The 22,021-nt window shown below is 50.3% G+C and overlaps 8 protein-coding genes across 8 annotated transcripts; 3 read left to right on the plus strand and 5 right to left on the minus strand.

Annotated features, from left to right (window-relative positions):
- Positions 1-508: 508 nt before the first annotated feature.
- TrAFT101_008930 (uncharacterized protein) lies at positions 509-814 on the minus strand (the record flags this gene model as incomplete). Its single annotated transcript, XM_066128472.1, has 1 exon — positions 509-814. The coding sequence occupies one exon, from the start codon at positions 812-814 to the stop codon at positions 509-511; it is 306 nt and encodes a 101-aa protein (XP_065984591.1).
- A 546-nt stretch (positions 815-1,360) lies between these two features.
- Positions 1,361-3,546, minus strand: TrAFT101_008931 (uncharacterized protein; the record flags this gene model as incomplete). Its single annotated transcript, XM_024906501.1, has 2 exons — positions 1,361-2,898; positions 2,967-3,546. 2 exons carry the CDS (start codon positions 3,544-3,546, stop codon positions 1,361-1,363), a joined length of 2,118 nt encoding a protein of 705 aa, XP_024761645.1.
- A 652-nt stretch (positions 3,547-4,198) lies between these two features.
- Positions 4,199-5,685, plus strand: TrAFT101_008932 (uncharacterized protein). The gene is made up of 2 exons (XM_024898649.2): positions 4,199-4,505; positions 4,583-5,685. The coding sequence occupies exons 1-2, from the start codon at positions 4,449-4,451 to the stop codon at positions 5,222-5,224; spliced, it is 699 nt and encodes a 232-aa protein (XP_024761644.2). The 5' UTR covers positions 4,199-4,448; the 3' UTR covers positions 5,225-5,685.
- On the minus strand, positions 5,357-9,281 carry TrAFT101_008933 (uncharacterized protein). The gene is made up of 4 exons (XM_024899840.2): positions 7,708-9,281; positions 7,485-7,645; positions 7,053-7,429; positions 5,357-6,991 (listed from the first exon to the last, which is right to left on the minus strand). Exons 1-4 carry the CDS (start codon positions 7,977-7,979, stop codon positions 5,903-5,905), a joined length of 1,899 nt encoding a protein of 632 aa, XP_024761643.2. The 5' UTR covers positions 7,980-9,281; the 3' UTR covers positions 5,357-5,902.
- Positions 9,282-10,940: 1,659 nt separating this feature from the next.
- On the plus strand, positions 10,941-12,034 carry GRG1 (Glucose-repressible protein). Its single transcript, XM_024907889.2, has 2 exons — positions 10,941-11,754; positions 11,813-12,034. Exons 1-2 carry the CDS (start codon positions 11,633-11,635, stop codon positions 11,898-11,900), a joined length of 210 nt encoding a protein of 69 aa, XP_024761641.1. The 5' UTR covers positions 10,941-11,632; the 3' UTR covers positions 11,901-12,034.
- TrAFT101_008935 (uncharacterized protein) lies at positions 11,955-13,298 on the minus strand. The gene is made up of 3 exons (XM_024910559.2): positions 12,657-13,298; positions 12,449-12,584; positions 11,955-12,385 (listed from the first exon to the last, which is right to left on the minus strand). Exons 1-3 carry the CDS (start codon positions 13,053-13,055, stop codon positions 12,183-12,185), a joined length of 738 nt encoding a protein of 245 aa, XP_024761640.1. The 5' UTR covers positions 13,056-13,298; the 3' UTR covers positions 11,955-12,182.
- A 180-nt stretch (positions 13,299-13,478) lies between these two features.
- On the minus strand, positions 13,479-16,266 carry TrAFT101_008936 (uncharacterized protein). Its single transcript, XM_024909661.2, has 3 exons — positions 15,573-16,266; positions 14,252-15,458; positions 13,479-14,165 (listed from the first exon to the last, which is right to left on the minus strand). Exons 1-3 carry the CDS (start codon positions 15,675-15,677, stop codon positions 13,720-13,722), a joined length of 1,758 nt encoding a protein of 585 aa, XP_024761639.1. The 5' UTR covers positions 15,678-16,266; the 3' UTR covers positions 13,479-13,719.
- On the plus strand, positions 15,908-18,340 carry TrAFT101_008937 (uncharacterized protein; the record flags this gene model as incomplete). Its single annotated transcript, XM_066128473.1, has 7 exons — positions 15,908-15,949; positions 16,362-16,396; positions 16,724-17,123; positions 17,332-17,490; positions 17,652-17,707; positions 17,852-17,965; positions 18,154-18,340. 7 exons carry the CDS (start codon positions 15,908-15,910, stop codon positions 18,338-18,340), a joined length of 993 nt encoding a protein of 330 aa, XP_065984592.1.
- Between the last annotated feature and the right edge of the window lie 3,681 nt (positions 18,341-22,021).

Here is a 22,021-nt window from a genome sequence, read left to right on the forward strand (position 1 = left end):
CGGAAAGGTGAATTATAAGAGCGGCATTATCTTTATTTAGCCGTTAATACTCATCTACATGCCGCCTATACTGGTTCATACTATAAAAGTACGCTACCCTTTTTACAAGCAAGTGCTGGTGAATCCTGCAATGTAAGTTCCAGTGCTCGGTCGTGTCAAAGCTTTGCTCTTCTTTGGCTAGGTTGTCTTACAGTGCCTTCTGCAGGCTTTTTTTTTTTTTTTTTTTTTTTGTCGTTTCCCTCTTCGTCTATTTTCATTTTTTTATAGACCGACCCATGCTTTCCAGCCCCTGGCCCCCAAAAAATCTGCACGATTGTTGCTCCGTCCGCCGCGTGCGTTCGGAGACAAGGGGACCCGTTAGTTACTGCGACATGTACACGCGTGTACAAGCATGTCTTGCCAGAGCTCTCGGCAGCAAAGAGGCAACGGACAAGAGCCTTGAGTCGCCGGCCCGAAAGGGATCTCCGCCATGACCATTGGCCCAATGTGGCAGTATGTAACTATGTGTCTACATACGTTCTGGTTGCTCAGCTCCATCGATGCTAAAGATACGGCGATCCAGAGTGCCCCATACGAGGTGCGGTCCACGGAGAATGCTCTTCCCAGGCGGCCGAGATGGGCTTCTACTGGCTGGAAGCGGTACCTGGCACTTCGTAGTGCGTACCTGGCCCTGCAGATGGGTGCCGGATGACATGATCATCAACCTTCTGTTTTCAACACGATAGGCGGGGATCAACATATTCGTCAAAGTGACTACAGGTGTGCTCGGGCCTGGTAGTGGCATCTGCTCTGCTTTGCATCGTTCTCTGACCATCGCAGGCTTCCTTTCTGGTCATGTTGAAATTAGTGCAGTTGCGTATGCAAGTTAGCACCATACGCATTAATAGCACTAATAAGCAGATCGCGTAGCGGCGTCGTCCGCTCGCTAAAGATCATCCAAGCACTAGTCGCAGTAGCGGTACAGTATATTATACTTGTACGCCCTCATCTATGTAACGTTCTATACAAGCTAGATAGATACCGAGGACAGAGTATGAACTTCATCAGACAAACAGATGTAATGTCTCCACGCAACGGACCAAATTTCCGACTACATCGCCGAGAAAGAAAAAAAAATTATATTCAGCTGAAAGTAATCCCTTTGAACGGTTTTTTATAATCCTGGAATATTTGTTGCTTAGATTGCTCTGTAGATGCGTAAGAATAAAAAATAAAACGATGAAATCACTGGCCTGAAGGAAGTAGTATAGTATGGATTTTGGATGGTCCAGAGAAAGGATCAAAATGTTGGAATTTGTATATGCCCATTCGAAGAGCTTTCCTTCACGACTTAATGCCTTTGTGCTGTCGCCACAAGTGGTCACCGACCACGCCAATGCTCGTTATCCTCGTCTGAATCGCCGCCCTCAACTTCATCTTCAGCATCGATGAGTGCCATCTGAACAAAGTGTCGGATCCAAGCCTCCTGAGCAGGATCGAGTACGTCCTCGTTATTGTTATTATCGGCATTTGGATTCTGTTGCCTTGCTGCTGCTGCTGCTGCTGCTGCTGCTGCAGGTTCGCCACGAATCATGCCGCCTCGACCTGGGCCTCCGCCTTCTCTTCTTCGTGCTCCTCCTCGTCCACCATCATGGCCTCGACGGGCGTCACCTCTAGCGCCCCTAGCACGATTAGCAGGATTACCTCCACCATTGTAGTTGATAGCTTGACCTGCACCGCGATTTGGGCCATGTGCATTACCACGTCCTCTTCCTGCTCCTCCGCCGCGTGCTCTGATGGGCTGGTTATTTGCAGCATGATGTCCGCCACGCCCCTGATTATTATCGTTGTTATTGCCATTATTGACGGGGTTGTCCATGAGTCGTAGAACGAGGGGTGCTTCGCGAGCTACCGCAACTCTCTGGCCATTCTCGTCAAGCTGCACTGGTGCGTTGGCATTCGCATTCGCATTATTTTCAACATTATCATCCACCTCTTCGACAGCTATAGCGAGCCACTCCTGAGCCTCTTCATCTTCTGGCGCAGCCTCATTGGCGTCGCCATTGACTGCCATGCCTCGACCGCCAGCAAATTCGAGGCCGACATCATCGCCATCTCCTCCTTCCAGCTCCCATAGACGCATGTAGCATGATGTGACCTTGCCATTCTCTTGTTGGTTGTAATGTCGATATGGGTTCGCTGGATCTAACCACGAGGAACACAGATAGCAGAAATGTGTGTCACATCGTGAGCAGATCATGTGGTTACAGCCGTGAGTCTTTTGTGCAGGGGCGTTGCAGGTTGGGCAGGGACTCGTGTGCAATTTGAGATACTCAATGGAGGCCTTTTCATCCTCTGTAAGCTCGCCGTTTTGGCGCCTGGGTGCGCAATGGAAGAACTCCCCATGCCATGACTGATAGCATCGACTGCAAAAAGCAAACCCACAGTCTTCACAGACACATAGCAAGTCGCCAAGATTAAACTTGCTTCCCCCCTTTTCATTCTTCTCCTCCTGGTCAGACTCAGCATCTGAAGTTTCTCCAAAGTCAAGCCCCGAAGGCTTCTTGTGCTTCTTGGAGCGTGCAGCCCCATTACACCACTGACGAGGACAATATATCGTGTTTTTGTCAGACTCAAGTTCCGTCTTGTACTTGAGATCAACATAACGTTTTACCATGTCATCAGCAAGGCCAATCTGCAGCAATTCGCTGGGGCTAACGAAGGTCTTGGGGTTGCCTGCCTTCTTTCCTGCAGCCTTGATGGCGGCAGCACGCTCTTTGGCGCAGTTAGGAGCTAGGCAGCGAACAGTTGATAAGTTGCCCTCTTTGATGGCATCGTTGTAAAAATCCTGGAGGCATTGCAAGCAAAAGATGTGGCTGCAGTCAAGCATTTTGTGGCACTTTGACCCTTTCTTGGGATCTATAAACACAGCATTAGAGCAAGTTAGTATAAGTACATGGAGCGCAGTAAAGGGTAAGATTTCATACCTAAGCAAATGCCACAATCGAAAGTTTCCCTGTCAAACGCCGCCTTCTTGGCTTTGATATCATAGTCCAGCACAGCGAGTTTATGCTCTGGGTCGACTTGAAGAGTGCCTTCAGCAGTGATGGCCCCAAATACATCGTCAGCGGCCCGCTGGACATGATCAATGTAGGTGTAGGCCACCAAGTCTCGTCCCATTTCTTCCCATAGCCGGGGAGCTTCTCCCGCGAGACGTGAGAGCATCTCCGCCGAGAGCCACTGGGGCGTAGTTGAGATTTTAACCAGAGGGGCGCATTCTGCAGGATAACCGTCTGGCAGCGTGATATGTAAAGCAAGAGGAGGCAGGTGAGAGACCTGGAGAGAGTCTTCCAGGGCTGGAGCGGCAGATGCTGAGCCATTGAGAACCTGATCAGATGAGGCTGCTGCCGGAAAAGTGACGGTTACGGGGGCAGCTGGTTCTACGGGGAGCTCAAGCTCAAAGGCAAACCGACTGCCATCAGTCCGGCGAAGCTCAGGATAGATGGCCTCGAGGGTTTCAAGCTCAGTGGCGCGAGCGTCATCGTCATCGGCTATGGGAAGATCCATGTTGTTTGCACAGCTGCAGCATGTCCGCTTAGAAAAGAGGGGATGGGAGACTGCTGCTGGAGAATTCAAGTTGTAGGGACGAGATGGATGGCGCGAGCAGAACAGCAATGTGATGTTGAGCTAATAAAGAACAATGTAGAGGATAAGTGCAAGCTTCGAGAGAGTGGGCGGGAAAAGTTGTGAGCGAGCTGTGGCAAAGCGTGAGTAAAAGTGAGGTTCTGCCTTAGTCGGAGATAATTGCTAATCCAATCATATCATATCCAGAGGCACCCGCCAGACTAACGCACGCACGACTAAATAACGGCTTTGGTCGAAGGGGAAAAGATGAAGAGAAGATGATAAAGACAAGGAGGATATTCAAGAAATGGACTCCAGAGCAACGAAGTCCACAATGAAGAACTAAAAAAGATATTTGACCTTGGATAGCCAAATCTAAATTATTGGTGCATTTCCCGAGATTTAGAAGTCGCTGTGCAGTACTCCGATGCGTCACTTGCCGTGGCTACTAAAGAAAAGCGGCCAGCGCCTAGAGTTTCTGCGCCACAGCCAGCATGAAATCAAGCCACGTTTCTCTCTCGCTCCAGCCTCAGCATCGGCACCTCCGTCACATGCCGCTCGACATAATTCATTCCTTGCATCATCATCATTCCCTTTGGTGCTTGTCTTCCGTCTGATGTGTCTGCACGATACATGATGGTCAACGCCGACAGCGAATAACACACAGTCTCTCCTACGAGCTCTTCTGGCTTCTGTTTCTTCTATTGCATCTTTTGCTCTCATTCTTTCTTTCTTTCTTTCTTTCTTTCTCTCCTTAATTTCCAACCATTAATATCATGCATTTACTTGCGTTGTGCAATTTCGTTTGAAAATAGCCACTTGCAGCCAACTTATCAACAGCAACAATGAGCGACGAATATACTTCAACTCTCGCCTCCCTCTCCGTCACACACGTCTACTATGTAAGTTTCTACTTCTGCTTTCCACGATAGCCCAAAAAAAAAAATAGCCATGGCTAACTCAATCCTCCTCTTCCCAGGACCCTGACGATTACATCTCCCTTCTATGCGCCTACCTCGCCCTCCTACCCCAAGCACTCTGCGTCGTCTACGCCACCCTAATATTCTCAACGCGCGAGGCCGAGATATGTCTAGCCTTCGCCGGCCAGCTCGCCTGCGAGGCCCTCAACTTCGTCCTCAAGCGCATCATCAAGGAGGAGCGCCCGCGCCGCATCCACGGCAAGGGCTACGGCATGCCCAGCTCGCACGCCCAGTTCGTCGCTTTCTGGAGCCTCTCCCTCGCGCTGTTCCTCTTGGTACGGCATAAGCCGCTGTCGCGCGGGAAGGCGAAGATGTGGGAGGGCGGTCGACCTTGGACTTTGATCGAGAGGCTGGCTGTTAGTCTTGCCGGTGTTATTGTGGCAGCGGCGACGGCGTGGAGCAGGATATACTTAAACTACCATACCACGAAACAAGTGGCTGCTGGCGTGACTGCAGGATTGGTGTTTGCGCTGGTTTGGTTCGTAGCAACGGAGATCTTGAGGAGGACCGGATGGTTGGCTTGGGGCATTGAGCTTCCACCGGCGAGAATGCTGAGAATTCGCGATCTGGTGGTGGAAGAGGACATGTGTCAGGCAGGATGGGAAAAGTGGGAAGAGAAGAAAATGGCGAAAGCGAAATAAAGAAAGCAAAATCTACGCGGACATATATAAGAATCATGATAGCAATGTCAACAAAGCGGTTATACATACGTACTTATGCGATACGCCCTTCTACATTACACACAATAACAGAAAAACCGATAACAAGTTATCCCCGAATTGTCTAATTTTTTTTTTTTAACTTCTTCTATCTCGTTTTTGTTCATAAATAATCTGTTTCATATGTTGCAAGTTCTCATTATCCTAGCACTACCAAGGTAGTAGCCAGGAAGAAAAAGGAATGTGGACGCTTCTGCCTATACCTCAAAAGATTTCCTATACCCCAGTGATGAGGTGAAAGATGAAAGAAGAGAAAAAAGAAAGATACAAAGTGAAGAAGGAAAAGGACAAAGAAATAGAAATACAACGTCTTCGCTTGCTAGAAAAGACCACATTTAACCCAGTGTACCGTGGCCCTTTTGCCATTTCCGATAGCCGTCAAGAAAGAGGGTCCCTCACAGAAGGATAAAGGCTAGAAAAGAGGAGGAGGAGGAGGAGGAGGAGTGTGAGACAGAAAAGAAAAGGTAAGTCGTATCGGGGTATCCAGAGAGTGTACATGTATATGTATCAGAAGAAATGTTTTACAGAACAGCGTCTCCTCAATCCCAAGAATCGTAATGAAGCAGCCAAATTTGTCAAAAGAAACAAACAAATCATCATTTATATCCACTCAGCAGTGCCAACCGAATACCGTTCATCGGTTGTCGCAGCACCTGGCGTTGACGGAGTGGACGCCATGCCTACGCCCCTGCGATGCGCAGTCGCAGGCGGAGTTGGCGGCTTATTGGGGCTGTATACCGTAGGGCTAAGGGTGATTGGCTTGTCTTCATCAATATCCTGCTCATAATCACGCTTCATCTCAACGGTCGCTCTGATGGGCGAGTGAGGCATATCGTTGCCCCTATCGTCGTTGAAAGCCATGCTGTTGAGGCGAGAAGCGGCTGCATTCGTGGGGTTGGTGGGTGTGCCTGGAGCTAAAGGCCAGTTCGGTTGATTTGGTGAAAACGGCATCTCTGGAGAAAAGAAAAAAGGGGCCTCCAAGCGGTTCACGTCGCTAAGATTGGATACTCTCAGGCCAATCTGTACGGTCAGGCCAGATACCAACGAAGAGTCGCGGTTATGCCTGGGAGCGCCTGAAACGCGGATTGTAGGTGGCGGTAACAAGTCTTCAAAGTCGAACGTTTGGTTGTCCATCGCCTCGTTGCTATTGCTTCCTGCTGGCGAGTAAGTCGTAGAGGGAAGAATGGCGGTGTTTTTGGGTTTGATATCAAGCGTTTCCCGTTGGCTTGGAAACAAACTATAAGAGTCTTTTCGGGCTCGAGACACAACTGGTGTCAAAGGCACATTTATCAGATCGGAGCCGTCAGCAGCGTCTCCGCCAGATGTTGCGTGGAACGTTGTGCCTTCTCTGTCAATACTCCTCTTTCCTTCGCTGACTGCTGAACTAATCGTGCTTGCACGAGATTGGGCTATTCTCGCAGGCGATACAGGCTGTCCAATTTGCCTGTTAAAAATGTCTGACCCAGGCCAAGATTCAACAGTCTTTTCTCGTGGGCCACCAAGTTCAACGTGTCCAAGCGGGCCCGTCTTTTGCATCTTACGGGAGCGAAGAAATAGATAGAGAGCACCAAACGTGATTCCCGACACGTTGCTCGCCACCGAAGATACCATGTTCAAATCCAGCTGCAGAGCCGTCAATGCCATTGGGTTTTGAGTCAAGATGCTGAAGAAATAGGGAGCCGTTAAACCCTGTATTCTCTTTTGTTAGCTACACTTCAAAAGAGGAGAGACATGGGTCGTGAGAACGTACGTTTAATATAGCGCCCAAAGTCATGTAGTAAACCATTTTGGAGGCCGCCGCCCTTTCAACATGGCCAATCGAAGCGCCCTGGTGTAGCCGAGTAAATATGATGATGGCTCCGACGACCAGGATACCAGCAATTGTAGTCAGGAGAATAGCTGCCTCAAGCCTCCAGGTTTGGACAAACCAGAAGAGAGATGCATAGCAAAAGTCGGGAGCCTCGATGACGCGCGTTAATACGTACATGACCACAATTCCAATGAGAACGAGGAAGAGACAGGCATAGATCGCCCATTTTGATATTCGTGGAAACGGTCGCGGCCTCAGCGCCTGTATAATGGTCTCCAGTCCAAAGAAAAGTTGGATATAAGGGACAAGAAATAAGGCTAGTAGCAGTGGTTAGGAACCAGGCCAGAGTGTTATTTAGTGCCAGAAACATACCTGGCAGCATGGCCTGAGAAATGGACGTGCATCCAAGTATAAGCAAGCCTTCAAGCCCTTTGGTCTGGCAAACGATATAGATAATCCCTTGAATTGCTATGCCAATAGATAGTACGAATGGAAATATCTCCGATACGTCCATAACGTGGAAAAAAGAAGAACTAATTCGATGTTAGCCAAGTACAGCACACGTTTGCCGTAGCAGCTGAAAAGGCAACCATACCGAAGTCTGAAAGTCGGATCATTTTGCTTCGTCGTTTTATAGCAATTTCGAAAGATGATGATTGCCAATATCAAAGCCATGGCAGTGTTAAACCCAGCAAGAATAGTAATCATAGATCGGACTTGCTTAGCAATGGTGAACTTGAGGTTGTTGATGACTGAAGATGTCGAATTGTCCATGAATGGAAACCCTGCCGTGCTATCGTCCGTTTGCCTGGCCCAAACTCCATTCGCCCCATTCTGCTCTTGTAATAATATATTCCAGCCATCCATGGTTACCTTAATCGACCCTTGAAGGCCTTGTCGCTTTACGTGGCGAGAGAAGAAGAAAATTGGTAGCAGCTAACACCGGCGTCGAAGCCCCCCCAGCGAGCCGCGCCTTAGATCGCCATTGACACTCTGTATCCCACTCAAGTTGTATTGTCGTCGAATCAGCACTAAGTCGTGGTACGTCTAGTGCAAGGTAGATGCAAAAGATTGAGAGGAGAAAAAAGTAAGTATGAGAGGCAAAATCCTTGCTATCGTCCTGCGGGAGCAAAAGGAGCGAATGAGAAACGAAGCCTAGAGTAAGAGCTGCATGCCCGCAAGTGGCCCGATAACTACTCAGGTGAACCAAGTATAAAACGGTGGTGGTATCAGCCGTCCAGACGACTATAAACACAAGAAAACAAATTTCAACACAGAAGAAAAGAAATGGAAGATGGAAGATGGAAGGAAAGGAATTAGAAGAAACACGATCTACTCCAGATTGACGCCAAGGATCGCTACCAGAGCGAGTAGAGGTAAAGAGAAAAATATCTAAAAAAAGAAGGGAGGGAGGGAGACAAGAAGAACAAGAAAAGGGAGATGTTCGTTCCAACATTGTGGAGCAAAGAAACACGGCCGAGAGCAAGGAATACCGGGATACGGAGATCCGGGCGTGGGCTATGGGAGAAAGGATACACAGCCCAAATCCAGCTGGACATGGGTAGTGTGTTTCAATCGACACCAAGTACTTAGAGTTTGACGGCATCGTCTTGGCCAGGGGTGATAAAGTGACAAGGTTATCGACCATTGAGATTAATCATGCTTATAGCATCTACCATTGCGACCAATTCCCGGATCTGTTCATCAAGCTCTCTCGTCGTCGTCTTGTAACATGAGACCCTGGCATGGACTGATAACCGAACTGATAACAGAACAGAGAGCGAATGTTCATGCGATGTACCAGACGAAATCAGCCAAGCAAAGACAGAAGCCCCTTCATCTTCTGAATTTCACTAAAACCCGTCTGTATCGTGTTCCTGTGGCGTCTCTTAGCTGCATCAGCCAGACAGCTCGAGGAGACAGCTAGGGCAGATTCGGTCGCTGCCTCAAAGCTTGTCACGTCCTTCTTTTATCGCCGCGTTTCTCATTAAGATGAACGTCTCGTTAGCCGGATTCGCCCTGGTGTCAGCCACGAGGGCAGGTTTTCCGGGCCCGATAGCGGCGGGGTTGAAGCAAACTTGGAACAAATTCGGGTTTCAAAAGTCAGGAGCCCTGCTCGAGAGGTTCGAGAAGTTGAAGCTATTGCTGCAGGCAGTCACCAATTGGTACGAATGCGGCAAGACGGGGGAATGCGCTATGCTGAAAATGGCTTGGACGGTTCGCGGAGAACCCCTGGCGCCGGGAGCTGGTTCTGGCTGCGGGTCATTCTGCACACGATGGCATCAAATACGCGACTGCTGAACATGTTCTAACTCGGGCATACTTGCGCCCCAACACGTGCGTGGAATCTTGCCTTTGGTTAAACAGGGGCAATTCCCATGGCACAACAGCATTGTCGGGAACAGATGGTTTCATGAGCTTATCTGGCCTTGGCAGGCTGATGTGATGAGTAATAATGAGACCGAAACCCTTCTAAGGGCATCATTTGAGCAGCCTGTTAAAACGACGTTCCACGCTTCTTGGTCCGTCTGCACTGTTTCTGACGTTGCCTTTTTGCAGTCAGTTGAATCAGCGCCTGGCCGAGTAATAGGTAGATGTATCATTCATATCAGGTTAGAGTCCTTGTTGCATTTCTGTGTCGTGGATGTAGATTTAGCTGGTTTTGCCTGTACTAGATACATCCGCCTTGTCCAGTGCCATCTATCATCACAAATCTCATGACGACTGCATGTCTTCGCTCTATACCTAGCCTGCTTTATATGCTCCAGATGCATAGGGTATCTAAGAGATTGCCTCAAGGAATTGCCCATCAATATATCAAGTTTAAAGGTGACAAGCAGCAAGATCTCCAGTGAAGTGGTGGCATCCATTTACCCAGCAGGCCAAGTCAGCTATCCACTTACCTAGTACTTATACAAATCATTCTTTCTCTCCTAAACTTTGTCAGACTTCTCGAGGTTCTATTTGTTTATTTCCCATAGCCGGCATCATTCCCGACAGTTATTGAAAGCATTTAGATCCGAGTCAACTAGACCACGTTCTTCACGGGTCTGCTATTTGGCATCGAAAAGTTACGCTTGATCGCTCATCATAACTTGATAAGCCGACAGCCGTGTACACACGTTGAAGTCGCAGCCACATCTGCTTAGAACGGCACATTTCCGCAGCAATCCACGTGACAGCTTTGACGAGATCCCAAAATGCAAAACTGGTATCGGCATCGTTGCTGCTGATTCCGTGTGCGGAGATTCCAACGGTAAGGAATTCGTCAGCCGGTCAGCTCTCCAATCGTCCCCTCTTCAGAGAATCAGGGTGGGCATCGTGGCGTCATGAATCGGCAGGCTCAATTACAGATTATCTAGCATCTTCTCCCATCCTCGGGGGCAAACATGTGAATGTGAGGTTTGCAGGATAGCCCGCTTGTAGCCTGCCAATTAATTCGCTTCGTCCAAGGCCCAGCCTCCGCAAAAAAAAAAAAAAAACACACAAGCTTCAGGAGCCAAGGCCTCGTAGAGCCGATACCCTGAGCTCTGGATGCTCCGGAGAGAACTTTCCGGCTGGGTCCGTGAAGATCTCGATGCAAGCATCAGCGGACCTTGCAAACAACACAAAGCGGGATGGAGTTCGATCTCATAGAGGGAAGCCCATCGTAGTGATTATGCCACGAATACGTCATTCACACAGCGGCCCCATATATTGAGATCCAGTTGCTCTAGCTTCAGGCGCCACACGTGGCGTCCCCCCACCAAAAGAGCTCAGAGGCGTCGAATCATTGTTTGGCTGGCACCAGGACAAGCCACATCTCTCACAAATCTGCTCACAGCAGCTCCATGAGACTCGGCTCGATCCATTGCGCGTCGACCATCGACCCGCTTGCTTCTGCACGGAGGAAATAAGCTTGTATACAGTATGGCACAAGGCTGTTCGCAGGCATTGGCGGCCCTATTACTCGGCAGCTCACACGAGCAGTGACGTTTTGCTCGCTTGGTCGTGATGTCATTCATAACCCGCAACACTTACCAAAACGCCGTATTCACTCAGTGTTGCGTACCTATGAGAGGCAGTCCGTGTGTCTCAAAGCGGGCATCTACACCTTAACGAGACATGACGGAGGAAGGGGTACATGCTCCGCAGGCAAGAGCCCACCTTGATCTGAAGTCAATCGGTGTTCAAGCAGCAATGTTCACAAGTCCCTGGCCCGCTAGTCATGGCGGCCGTTCTACATCAGCACCGCTTTCTTTGTGATATTCACCACGTTGGTGGAGGACAACACGTATTCGATGACGCCATGTTCCTGCTTCACATGCATGGAGAAAGAGTGAATGCCATGTCAGTAGCTATCTATTCTCGGGCTGTTTAGCCTTTCCAGCTCTCCCCTCAGGTCTATATAAACTCTTTCATCCCCCCATCATCTCTCAACTTAGCCTTCTCTCATCACAACCTCGCAACACAACCTCAGATCAAGATCACACTAAATCAACTCTATCTTCAAACCAAACCAAACCAAACCAACCAACACAATGGATTCCATCAAGCAGGGCGCCAACTACGTTTCCGAGAAGGTCCAGCAGGCCACCAGTGGCACTGAGAAGGAGGCCAACAAGCAGGTCGCCAAGGACTCCGATGCCTCCGTTGGCACTCGGTAAGGCCCTTCATATATTCTATCCACAAAATATCGACTAACAATTCTTCCTTCACAGTGCCTCCGCTGCCAAGGATGCCCTGGGCAACAAGATGGACGAGAGCAAGCACGACGCCAAGGGCGAGGCCCACAAGCAGGCCATCTAAACGATCATGGCAATGAGAGCAAATGTGGTGGAACAACAAAAGCATGAAGCCCCTCCGCTGCTGAGTGTCTTATGATATGAGAGACATTGAACATCGATACCCCGTCATAGCTCAATAATACATTTTGGAACCTATATCTCCTCGTTCCGTGACTCTAGTCTTGTCTTTTTGTTTTGCTTGAAGGTTATATGATCGGTGCCATATCACATGTGCTGCAAAATGCATTTCCAACTCTTAACATGCCCCAAATATGCCATACTGACTGGCAAACCGGGCCAGTGATTACTGTCCCTTTCTATATTTATCAATGGCCTGTCGCACGGCAAAAGCGTTTGAGATGTCGCTGATCGAGTACCAAACCGCATACAGCGGGATAAAGACCCACAGCATATTGAAGAAAACCAGATACACCCACATATACATGAAGTTGCTGCCGTCGAGATTGATGTTGCCAGTGAGCCACTCGGGGCAGAAAGTCATGAAACCTATGGGCCTGATTAGCACCGTCTCCTCACCACGCTTCTGTATCATGCGTGCACCGCACGTACCTCCGTATAGCTCGCAAGTCGCCAGTACAATCATCCAGATGCTGGCCTTGGGGCTGCCCTTTGAAATCAGGTAGCAGATATACACGGCCAGGGGTCCATCAAAGAAGACGGTCAAAAGCTCGAGACTGATGACGCCCTGTTTTTTTGTTTCCAGTTAGCAACAAATCATTATCGCTACCTAGGTAGGTAGTTATAGCACAAAACCCACCAAATCAGCTCCCGCCCATCTCTTATCCGCCCGCGCATACACCATCCACAGCTGCGCAAACGGGTTGTCCCCGCCGCTCTGCGGGCCATAGACCCTGCTGTCCCCAAAGCCGAGGAAGTTGTACGGCGTGGGCACCAGGTCCCTACCGCCCGCCTCGGCCGCGGGCACGTACGAGAAGAAGCAGTGGTACAGGAAGCTGCCCTCGAGGATGAAGTGGCAGAGCGCGTCGGCGAGGTGCCAGATGAAGAGGAAGCGCAGGGTGCCGGAGGTGGTGGCGCGGGGGAGGACGAGGCGCGACGTGGCGTAGGCGACGAAGACGATGGCGAGGGTGGAGAGGAGGGAGACGATGGTGGTTTGGTCGAAGAGGTCGGGCGGGAGGGACGAGGATTGGGAGGCCATTTTTGTTTTTGTTGTTGTTGTTTTTTGTCGGTTGGTGGCTATTTTTTTTTCTTTTTTGGGAGTTGGGGGAGCTCGAGGTTTTGAGAGAACTTGGCCTCAGCACCGTGGCGAGGATGATTCCAAAGCTGACAACGCTAATGTGAGCAAAAATAGGACTAGAATCCAAATGAAGATACCAGGCGACTGATCTGCATCTATCCAACGGATCCAAAACAAAGCAATCACACAAGCAGAAGACGCTCTTGGAAACCGAGAAGTGCGCGCTGGAAATTATCACCACCATTAGCGTGTGGTCGCCATACACAGACAATGAATGGCCAGTGCCCCGCCACGGCCGCTGTGGGGGCGGGGCCATTGTTTCCTTCCTTCAGCGCAAGAAGCTGTAGTACTCACTTCGGATAAGGGCGGATACAAGACTGATGCTGCTAATACAATGAATTACTTGGTACCTGTTTGAATACCTGGTATTTACTGGTAGCTACATACTACTAATATACAGACTATTGTTTTCCTCCTCTTCCTCCTCCTCCTCCTCCTTCTTCTTCTTCGTACTTATTATACAAATAGCAAAAGATTTTAGTGGTAGTGACTGCAAAACTCCCAATAACCTGCCTCTATCGTCCAAAACAAGAATAATATAATGCAGATGTAGTTGCACTTTTTTTCATTTATCCCACTCTTTGAATCCCTTCTGCTTCTGTCTCGTGTTCCATCCCAGCTTACCACTGATGCTATTTATCCAATCTTCGCTCCTCCGCCCTTCCGTCTGGACCGATGCAAAGGGATATCTGCTCGCGCTGACCGTCACATAGTCGCCGGGCTTCAGTTCCACTCGCTCGCGCCCGTCAAAGCTAGCCCACGAGGCCGTTCTGGCGTTGTAGGGCACGCCCACGCGCAGGACGATCGTATCCGGTAGGATGATTGGCCTGAACGACAGCGTGTGGGCGCAAATGGAGGTGACGAGCATGACGGGGTTCTCGGGGTGGCATAGGGAGCCGCCAGCGGCGAGGTTATAGGCCGTCGAACCTGTTGGTGTAGATACGCAAATGCCGTCTGCGAGCACCGAAGTAAAGTGCTCGTCATCTCCAAAGATTTCCGTAAAAGACATGGCTATATACGGAAGAAGATGTCTAGATTAGCAAATGTAGTCTCCAAAAAGGAATAATTCAAAAATGCAATAGAGGCGATGAACTCACTTGGATTCGGCCCTCGGTCAACAACCAACTCATTCAAAATCTCAAACGTCCCCTCCGGCCGATGTGTGTGCTCGTCTTCATTTTCCTCGCCAATCAGCTCCTCCACCAGATCCCGCCTATAGTGCGACTCGTCGTCATCCTCATCAGATTCCGACTCTGGGAGCCTCTTGCGCACACTCCTCATGACTGTGCACTCGAACCGAAGCCTCAGGCTGACCGTCACGCCCTTTGAGAAGGCAGAATTGAGGATCGGCTGGTAGTCTTCAAAGTCAAACTTGGTCAGGAATCCAAGGCTCCCCAGCGCAAAGCTCAGCACCGGTGGCACAATCCTCTGGAAGAGCCAGCTCGCGTAGAGGACTGTTCCGTCTCCTCCGAGAGTAATGACAAAATCAAACGAATGAGGTCGTGATCTGCACATGTCCTCGTCCCAGTACCGGAGGCGTCTCTGGACTCCTTCGCGAGCACTATCCTCAGTCACGCTACCATCTTTGGCATATTCGTGAGCCAAATCGTCAACCAGCTTTCCCGCGTCAAACCTCTTGTTGGTCTTGAGCATTTTCTCTATATACACGACGTATTTGACATCTCGCTCTTTACTGAGCAACCACTGCGCCAGGGCCCTTGTTTTGACAATCAAATCCGAGTCGTGAATCTTTGTCAGAAGAAAGATGGTTCTCACTCGGAAGCGGATGCGCATGCTGCTCAGCCGCCTACTCAGCTCGCGAACTCCCCAAGCCATATCACTCAGCTGCTTTTTGGTCAACATGCGACTATGGACAGCGTCATACTCTTGGTGCAGATTTGTCTCGGAATCAGTCTTGGTCATTTCTTTCGTCCAAGCCTTCTGGTCCACCTGTCCTATCTCGTTATCATCCTCCAAGTAATTAGGGTCGAGGACTGCACGGCAGCTTTGCTCTGCGGCAGGGCACTTCTTATCGATGATTCTGTCCATATTCTTTTCATTGCTAATATCGACCGCTCCGTCGTGTCTCTGTGACTCCGAGTATATCGGATGCGCATGATACTGGTTGCGGTTGGGAGAGTTCCCAGCCGATCTTTCCTTGGACTTTCGTTGCTCCTCTATCAATTGATGAACCACGCACTCGGCTCGTCGGCCTGGAGGCATGCGCTTTGTCGCAGGCACAGGAGCTTCCGACGAGACCATTGAGCTTTTTCTCCGGTATGGATTTCCTGGATCGAAGGTGACCTGTAATATTCGGGATAGTCAGCGGCAAGGCATCGCTTACACAGAACATGGTTTCGTCCAGCAGAAAGAAAGAGGCCACTTGAAACAAAAGGAACTAGATGGCATCGCACTCACCTCGACAGCTCCATCATCCTCGTCGCTCCCATCCAGGCTCACTTCTTCAAATGCTATGTGCTTAGGCTTTGTCTTGGCCCCATCTTCTTCCTGCTCGCGACCCATGATGTAATGGCTGAAATCGGTATCGCGGGGTCACAGCTCCGCTAGCAGTATGCCGTGCTGCAAAGAGCAGTCAAGTCGCGTCCTCAGATTAGATGATGGCGGTGGAAATGCGTTGCAATTTGCCAATCGTATGGATAGCAGAGCAGAGGGAATAAGTATTGCATTTGTAGGAAATGCTGGATGAGCTCGAAAGATCGACGGGAGCAGGTGCTCTCAGCTGAATGCCAAAGATGCTAAGCCGAAAGGTGGAGCATAAAGTTCCCGTCAAGCTAGTATCATGTACACGTCAAGATGCTGTGATTGCATGGCTCCTATCCCAAACAGCACAGCTGCATTCCATTCATGATGCATCAACACGAGCTAGCTGTAATATACGGCCGCTGACAGAGAAACTGCGCTCAATATTTGTCCTAAAGGTGGAATTTTGAAGAATAATTGAAACCCCTCCCGGGTAGCTGGGCGAAGCTCGATGAGGTAAAAAGTAAGACTGATTGTCAGTGGCGGAACTCGGATCTCGCAAGCAGCCACAGAGTTTCTCCAAGATCATTCGCACGGGTTCCGGCCTACATCAAACGCGATTATCTGGTCACGCTTTCCGAGAATAGAGAGAATAGAGACGAATGTGTCAGCTATAAAGCTACGATCGATGTTGATATATCACCACTACTGACTCTCCTTTGATAGAGCAAGTGGGTCATTAACCAAGAAGCTGTCAATACGTCAGTAGCGCACTCAGAGTCTGCCACTACTGCTGCTTGTCGTATGTTGAAATCGAGCATCATCACTATATCACACAGTGGGCTCACGCATTCAAAAAGATGCTAAACAAAGTACAATACGACTAGAAAAATAGAAGAGAAAAACAGAAATACAGGTCAAAAACAAAGGAAACTCCTCTGCTTCACCGGCACGATGAAGCATCTCATCCTAATCGGAGCCTGCTACCTAGATACCATCTTGAGGAAAGAGCCAACTTCTTACGACGCCTACACAACATCGAGGCTATCGCCGATGCATCACAATTCTTACTAACTCTTCACAAACAGCGTACCGCACTGCCCAGAAGAAGACGAAAAGCTACGAGCATCGAGCCTCTGCATTCGCCGAGGAGGCAACTGTCCCAACTCACTCGAGGTGCTGCAGCAGCTCGTCCAGCCTCAACAAGATGCTGTCCGCATGTACTTGATATCGCCTCTGCCAAGCAAATTATCGCCGGCTACGCAGCGCATTAAGGCTTCATTTGGTGAGTCGTCACCCGTGAGCCTTGAGCACAGTCTTTACCGAGAGACGCACACGGAAGCCGCCAGCAGTTACATCATCCGTAGCGAGCAGACGGGAAGCCGTACGCTCGTAAACTACAATGACCTACCAGAAATGACAATCGGCGAGTTCCAGGCAGTCGTGCGGAAATTCAGCCCCGACGACGAGACCTGGTGGCACTTTGAAGTGAGTGGATTCATCAACACTTTCTTCTCCTCTCCCTCTGTATCCAGGCCATGCTGCTGCTGCTGCTGCTACTACTTGGTCGAGTGACACCCGCGAATGACCGTGGTTGCAGCAACTATTTGGATGGTCCAAGCAAGAGAAGCGCCACTACATTTGATTCTGCGACACCCTCTTGACAGCAAATCCTTGTCTGACACTTCTGGCTCAGGGCCGCATTCCGCATACTACGTTAGAGTGCGTCCGCACGCTGCGTGATAAGCTCCCAAACGCGCAAATCAGCGTCGAAGTCGAGAAGCCAGGGAGGGACGGTCTTCGCGCGCTCGCTGCCGAAGCCAATGTCGTCTTCTATTCTAAGTCCTGGGCAGAGGTATGTGACATTGAGCCACGGAGGGAGCCGAGCGAAGTTCTTGGTGGTTCTCCCCGGCTCCTATTTACCAGGGGGGCTCCAACACGGCATCTCAGGAGAAGAGGAATGCTGGATCGTGAGAATAATGCATAAGAAAACGGCTGACAGATCAACCTGCATAGAGCTCTGGTCATGGGTCTGCCGAATCGTGCCTCATGAGCGAGAAGCAGCGGAAAGCGTAAGCATGCCCTTCCACCGAAACGCCCGTCTGCTGGGCTGCAGTCCATTTTGCCTAATGTGTATTTTCTTCGTCGTCTTCTTCTTCTTCTTCCTCTTTGCCGCTGATGCGAGATGACCGTTCGACTCATGGTACTCGCAATAGATCCCTTGCCTTCTGCACTTGGGGTGCAGGGGGAGCCGCCATGTGCCAGTTCCCCAAACAACAGGTCGTCCACTGTCCCGTGGAAAGCCGCGCAAAGTCCGTTACTGTCGTCGAGTAGGTTACATCCGGCGAGGGTCATTTCATTGCCCTTTTCCCTTTTCCCTTCTTTTTTCCCGTGCCGTCCTCCCCATTTGGCTGGATATGATTGCCACGACTCAACCTGGCTAGTCTTTTGCGCATACCACGGCTAGCAACACAGAGCGGCATTGAAGCACCGCAGCAGCTGACACGTCTTCGTCTAGCTCGGTAGGAGCGGGTGATACTTTCATAGCGGGAATGCTCTATAGCCTGGTCTGTCGAAACAAGACCTGGGATGTCAGCCACGGGCTGAGGTTCGCCGTACACCTGGCTACGACAAAGGTCCAAAGGGAGGGGTTTCAGGGGCTCGGCGCTGATGTCCACGACTGGCTAGTAGGCAATGCGTCCTGATCGATCCCATCGATTTAGCATTCGCCATAGCAGGCCCTCACCTGTAGCTCCTCCCTGGGCTGAGAAATAAGTAGGTACCTACTTAGTAGTAGTAGGTAATATGTAGTACGAAGTACATATAGTAGAAAGCGGGTCGGAGTGTTCTCTTGACGGACAAAGAAGCGATAATGCTGCTCTGTACCTAAAAATGTGCAGCCCTGAGATAGCGTCGCGCCAATACTACTCGTAGCCACCAGAAATGGTGGGCGGGGACGAAAACAAACAGTCAGAAGAGCTGGCCATTGCGCTCATTCATCAGGGCTAGGTGATGATATTAATTCATCCACGCAGGGATCGTTTGAGCACATCACCACCAACAGATACGTGTATGCCTCTACTACCAGCACAGAGGAGGACATTCCGTACTTGGCAATAATCGACAAGTTGGCATGTTAGGCGAGACAGCCAGCAAACCCGTGTGTGGCCTGGTACAGTAACCATATCAAGGCCGGAGGGTTGTGTCTGTTGCGATGCTCAAAGGAAGGGGGTAATTAGAGGCGGTGAAACGGTCTGGTGTGCACACGAAAGAGCCTGCGTAGTGGGGAGCGAAAACGGAGCCAAATGAGAGAGAACACAAAAAGCCACCATGTACGGTGAGCTTCGCTATGCAATATCCGACGCCAAATAAGAAAAGGGCAAAAGTGACGGTGCCAGCGAGGGTTCCTTGTACAGCCTAGTGGTTGACTGTGGCAGACCATCAAAGCCGGAGCTGTGTCTCGGCTTGATGGCCTTGGTGGGGCTGCCGCCGGGCTTGCAGTCGCTGATGAGGCAAAATCTCCCCCGTCTCTCGCATCGCTAGGCCGTGCATATCATTCCAGGTTGCATGCATACAAACAGGCTGCTAGCCACCTGATGGTTTCGTGCCCCCCGCCCCCTCCTCTCCACTGCAGTGCGCCCTTAGAGCCTGGCTGCCAACGGCCACTCGTGTGTGTGCCATACTTGTATGTACAGTAGATGCAGTCCTGTAGTTGCAGTGACTAGATTTGCCAACAGCCTCGCACGCAGAAAGCACATGAATAAAATATGACGCCACCACTGGCGATAGTTACATATCAAGCAGGCTGCTAACTCTCCGTCGCACACGATGGTGGCGCCCCTAGGATGAGGATTTCCGACTGCGGATGCAAGAAAAGGGTGCGACTATGGCTTGAAGGGCCAGAAAGCCGAGTGCTGGAAATCCGTCACCCGTCAACAGGCGCTCGAGATCGACGTGGAAGCTATTAGGTTGGAGGGGAGAAGTATCGAGAAAGGGTAGCGGATGGATGAGACGCAAAGGATCGAGAAGCTATATCGGGAATACCAGCCTGTGGCTGCCCTAAATCTTAAGGCCACACCCACTGGGAAATAGAGGAGGCGCCTAGCAAAGCCAAGTGAGTCAATCCAGATCACTCCCTCAAAGAAGGGAGTACAGCAGGCTGCACTATCCGTTGACAATGCCCTGTCAAGACGCTGCTTCGACATGGTCATTGCTGCTTATAAGAGCAGGCATACACTACAAAGCCGTGCAAGGATGTGCTGCTGTCCGACGCAAAGTGCAAAGCGCCTCGCACAGGGCCATAATAAAGCCCAACAAGCGGTGCTGTCGCTGCCATGTCCAAACGAAAATAATCAGTGGCTATTGCGGGCGTCAAGTGAAACGGACAAATCAGGGCAGGGAGGTCTTAAAAAGGGGTGGCAAGCAATAAAGGCTGAGGGGTGTCTGCCTAAGATTTATCGATGGGGGCCACACGGTATACAGGTACCAGTTCCTAGGCTGAGCATTCCAGACGCGTAAAGTGCTCTGCCGTAGAGAACAAGGGGAGGTCTTCGTACGATGGATGACAGCTAAAGAGTGTCATTCTCCATACTTGAATGCTGCTGCCGCCGTTGACGGGGCTGGCCCCTCGATGCGAGCTAGTTCCAGCGAAATGAAATGTGTTGCAGCAGATTGATTGCTACTACTAGTGGTAGTTTGACTCACTGCTAGGTTTTTTTTCTCCTCTCTTTTTTTTTTTTTTTTTTTTTGAGAAACTATCTTGCCCGGGCTGTCTCAGATACGAGTTATGTACTCAGATTGAGACATGCTCTCAACCCCTCCGTAAGAGGCAAGCAAGATTGTAGTGATCGAGGCCCTAACGTTCAACCACTACACCCTTAACCACTGAGGGGTTTCTCGTAGATGAAGGTCCGAAGCCCAAGGCAAAGTGATGCAATAGATAATAGTACTAGTACCCATGCATCACATACACGTCGATCGCCGCAGGCCGAAGAGAGCGGGTGGGATGTCGGAAAGCATCCGGCGCCAAGGCGGTAGCTGAGTGACAAAGAAGGTCCCATCACTCGTTCTAGGCGTAAAGTAGCAAATGACCGGGATGATAGCCAAAAGGTCTACTTTGTACGGAACAATGCTAGTGTTTCTAGCAATCCATACCTCGTACAACCAGAACTATTGCTGCTGTTTCTCCTTGGTAGTCTGTTGGACGTTGGGTCGCTGGCTAGCAATGTGACCGTTCGCTAAAACAAGCATGCTCCATACAAAGCACGTTGCGCGGCACTAACTGGCAACTTCTGAAGGCCGGACCTTTTCCACCAGCATCCCTGCGTTGCCAGCTCCGTTAGCTGGGAAGCATCAAGGTTGTCTCAAAGCGAAATAGCAAATGCCACTCTGCGCGGAAGGATTTGTTGCGCTTCCACAGCTTGGACCAATGGATAGCGCTGCCCTCTATCATATGCGACAGAATCTTCGTGGTAAGAAAAGATTGGCGGCCTGGGGAAGCAAGTCGGGGCCGCAAAAAATGTTTCGTATCGGGCGAGGCACGCACTTGCACTGATCCTTCTCTAATTTTTGAACCAGGGCTATTTGTGGGATAAGACGGAGAGCCGTAGCAGAAGCGTGGCGTTCACATTCAGCCAGGATCCAGGCTATGCCTGCAATACCAGGAAGCCATAGGTCTACCATACCTGTAATCTACGAAATCTCCGGAGTACCTAGCACCACTAGGTATTACTGCTGCTGGTAAAGTGGTATAAAGTGCTCCATACACCATACGTATGTTCTGTGTCGTTGCACTAGCCGCGTCTGTCTTCGGTAGGCACCAGCTCGGCATATCCACACTGACGCAGACTAGCTGCTGAACCTTGGCCTCCAGCTACTCTTCAGGCCATCACGCGTCCTGCGCTGTGCCTGTGGTGCCTATGTTCGCAAGGTGTGCTATTGCTGTGGGGAAGTCGACTCAAATACTACGCCAGCCTGTGCTCTGGGCTGACTGACACAGTCAAAGGTGGCGTCTTACATTTGGTAGCTGTGAGCCAACCGCTTGCCGCGTCAGGGTAGCCATGTAAAGAGCTCCCAGCTCCATGGCTACCCTGCAAGGTAGTGTGGCTGTAAAATCTGATAACGTGTTGCCCAGCACCCGTATGCATCTAGCAGATGGCGATAGTATGCACCAGAACGTCTGTTGAATACGACACCAAGCAGCGTGTCCAGCATACGTACTCGGCGCTACTATATCCTTCTACTCTCTTGCTGATCGCGAATCATTCCACCACAGCCCAACGTACAGAAACCCCCATCCCACATACAGAGGCTGTAGGGTAGTAACAAGGCGTATCAACTGCTCGAGTCAGTGGAATTGGCTGCATAGACTAAAGCCATACATGCAG

This window comes from Trichoderma asperellum, chromosome 5 (assembly GCF_020647865.1).
Source record: "Trichoderma asperellum chromosome 5, complete sequence".
NCBI lineage: Eukaryota > Fungi > Ascomycota > Sordariomycetes > Hypocreales > Hypocreaceae > Trichoderma > Trichoderma asperellum.

What these genes read in the sequence shown, in the direction of transcription:
- TrAFT101_008932 (XM_024898649.2), top strand. Translation starts at nt 4,449, where the DNA reads ATGAGCGACGAATATACTTCAACTCTCGCCTCCCTCTCCGTCACACAC. An exon ending in CCGTCACACACGTCTACTAT is followed by an intron (nt 4,506 to 4,582) that starts GTAAGTTTCTAC and finishes TCCTCTTCCCAG; the next exon opens with GACCCTGACGATTACATCTC.
- TrAFT101_008933 (XM_024899840.2), bottom strand. Translation starts at nt 7,979, where the DNA reads ATGGATGGCTGGAATATATTATTACAAGAGCAGAATGGGGCGAATGGA. An exon ending in TTCTCAGGCCATGCTGCCAG is followed by an intron (nt 7,430 to 7,484) that starts GTATGTTTCTGG and finishes CACTGCTACTAG; the next exon opens with CCTTATTTCTTGTCCCTTAT. An exon ending in CTTTGGGCGCTATATTAAAC is followed by an intron (nt 6,992 to 7,052) that starts GTACGTTCTCAC and finishes AAGAGAATACAG; the next exon opens with GGTTTAACGGCTCCCTATTT.
- GRG1 (XM_024907889.2), top strand. Translation starts at nt 11,633, where the DNA reads ATGGATTCCATCAAGCAGGGCGCCAACTACGTTTCCGAGAAGGTCCAG. An exon ending in GATGCCTCCGTTGGCACTCG is followed by an intron (nt 11,755 to 11,812) that starts GTAAGGCCCTTC and finishes CTTCCTTCACAG; the next exon opens with TGCCTCCGCTGCCAAGGATG.
- TrAFT101_008935 (XM_024910559.2), bottom strand. Translation starts at nt 13,055, where the DNA reads ATGGCCTCCCAATCCTCGTCCCTCCCGCCCGACCTCTTCGACCAAACC. An exon ending in GATGGGCGGGAGCTGATTTG is followed by an intron (nt 12,585 to 12,656) that starts GTGGGTTTTGTG and finishes ACAAAAAAACAG; the next exon opens with GGCGTCATCAGTCTCGAGCT. An exon ending in GACTTGCGAGCTATACGGAG is followed by an intron (nt 12,386 to 12,448) that starts GTACGTGCGGTG and finishes TCAGGCCCATAG; the next exon opens with GTTTCATGACTTTCTGCCCC.
- TrAFT101_008936 (XM_024909661.2), bottom strand. Translation starts at nt 15,677, where the DNA reads ATGGGTCGCGAGCAGGAAGAAGATGGGGCCAAGACAAAGCCTAAGCAC. An exon ending in AGGATGATGGAGCTGTCGAG is followed by an intron (nt 15,459 to 15,572) that starts GTGAGTGCGATG and finishes CGAATATTACAG; the next exon opens with GTCACCTTCGATCCAGGAAA. An exon ending in TGACCGAGGGCCGAATCCAA is followed by an intron (nt 14,166 to 14,251) that starts GTGAGTTCATCG and finishes TTCCGTATATAG; the next exon opens with CCATGTCTTTTACGGAAATC.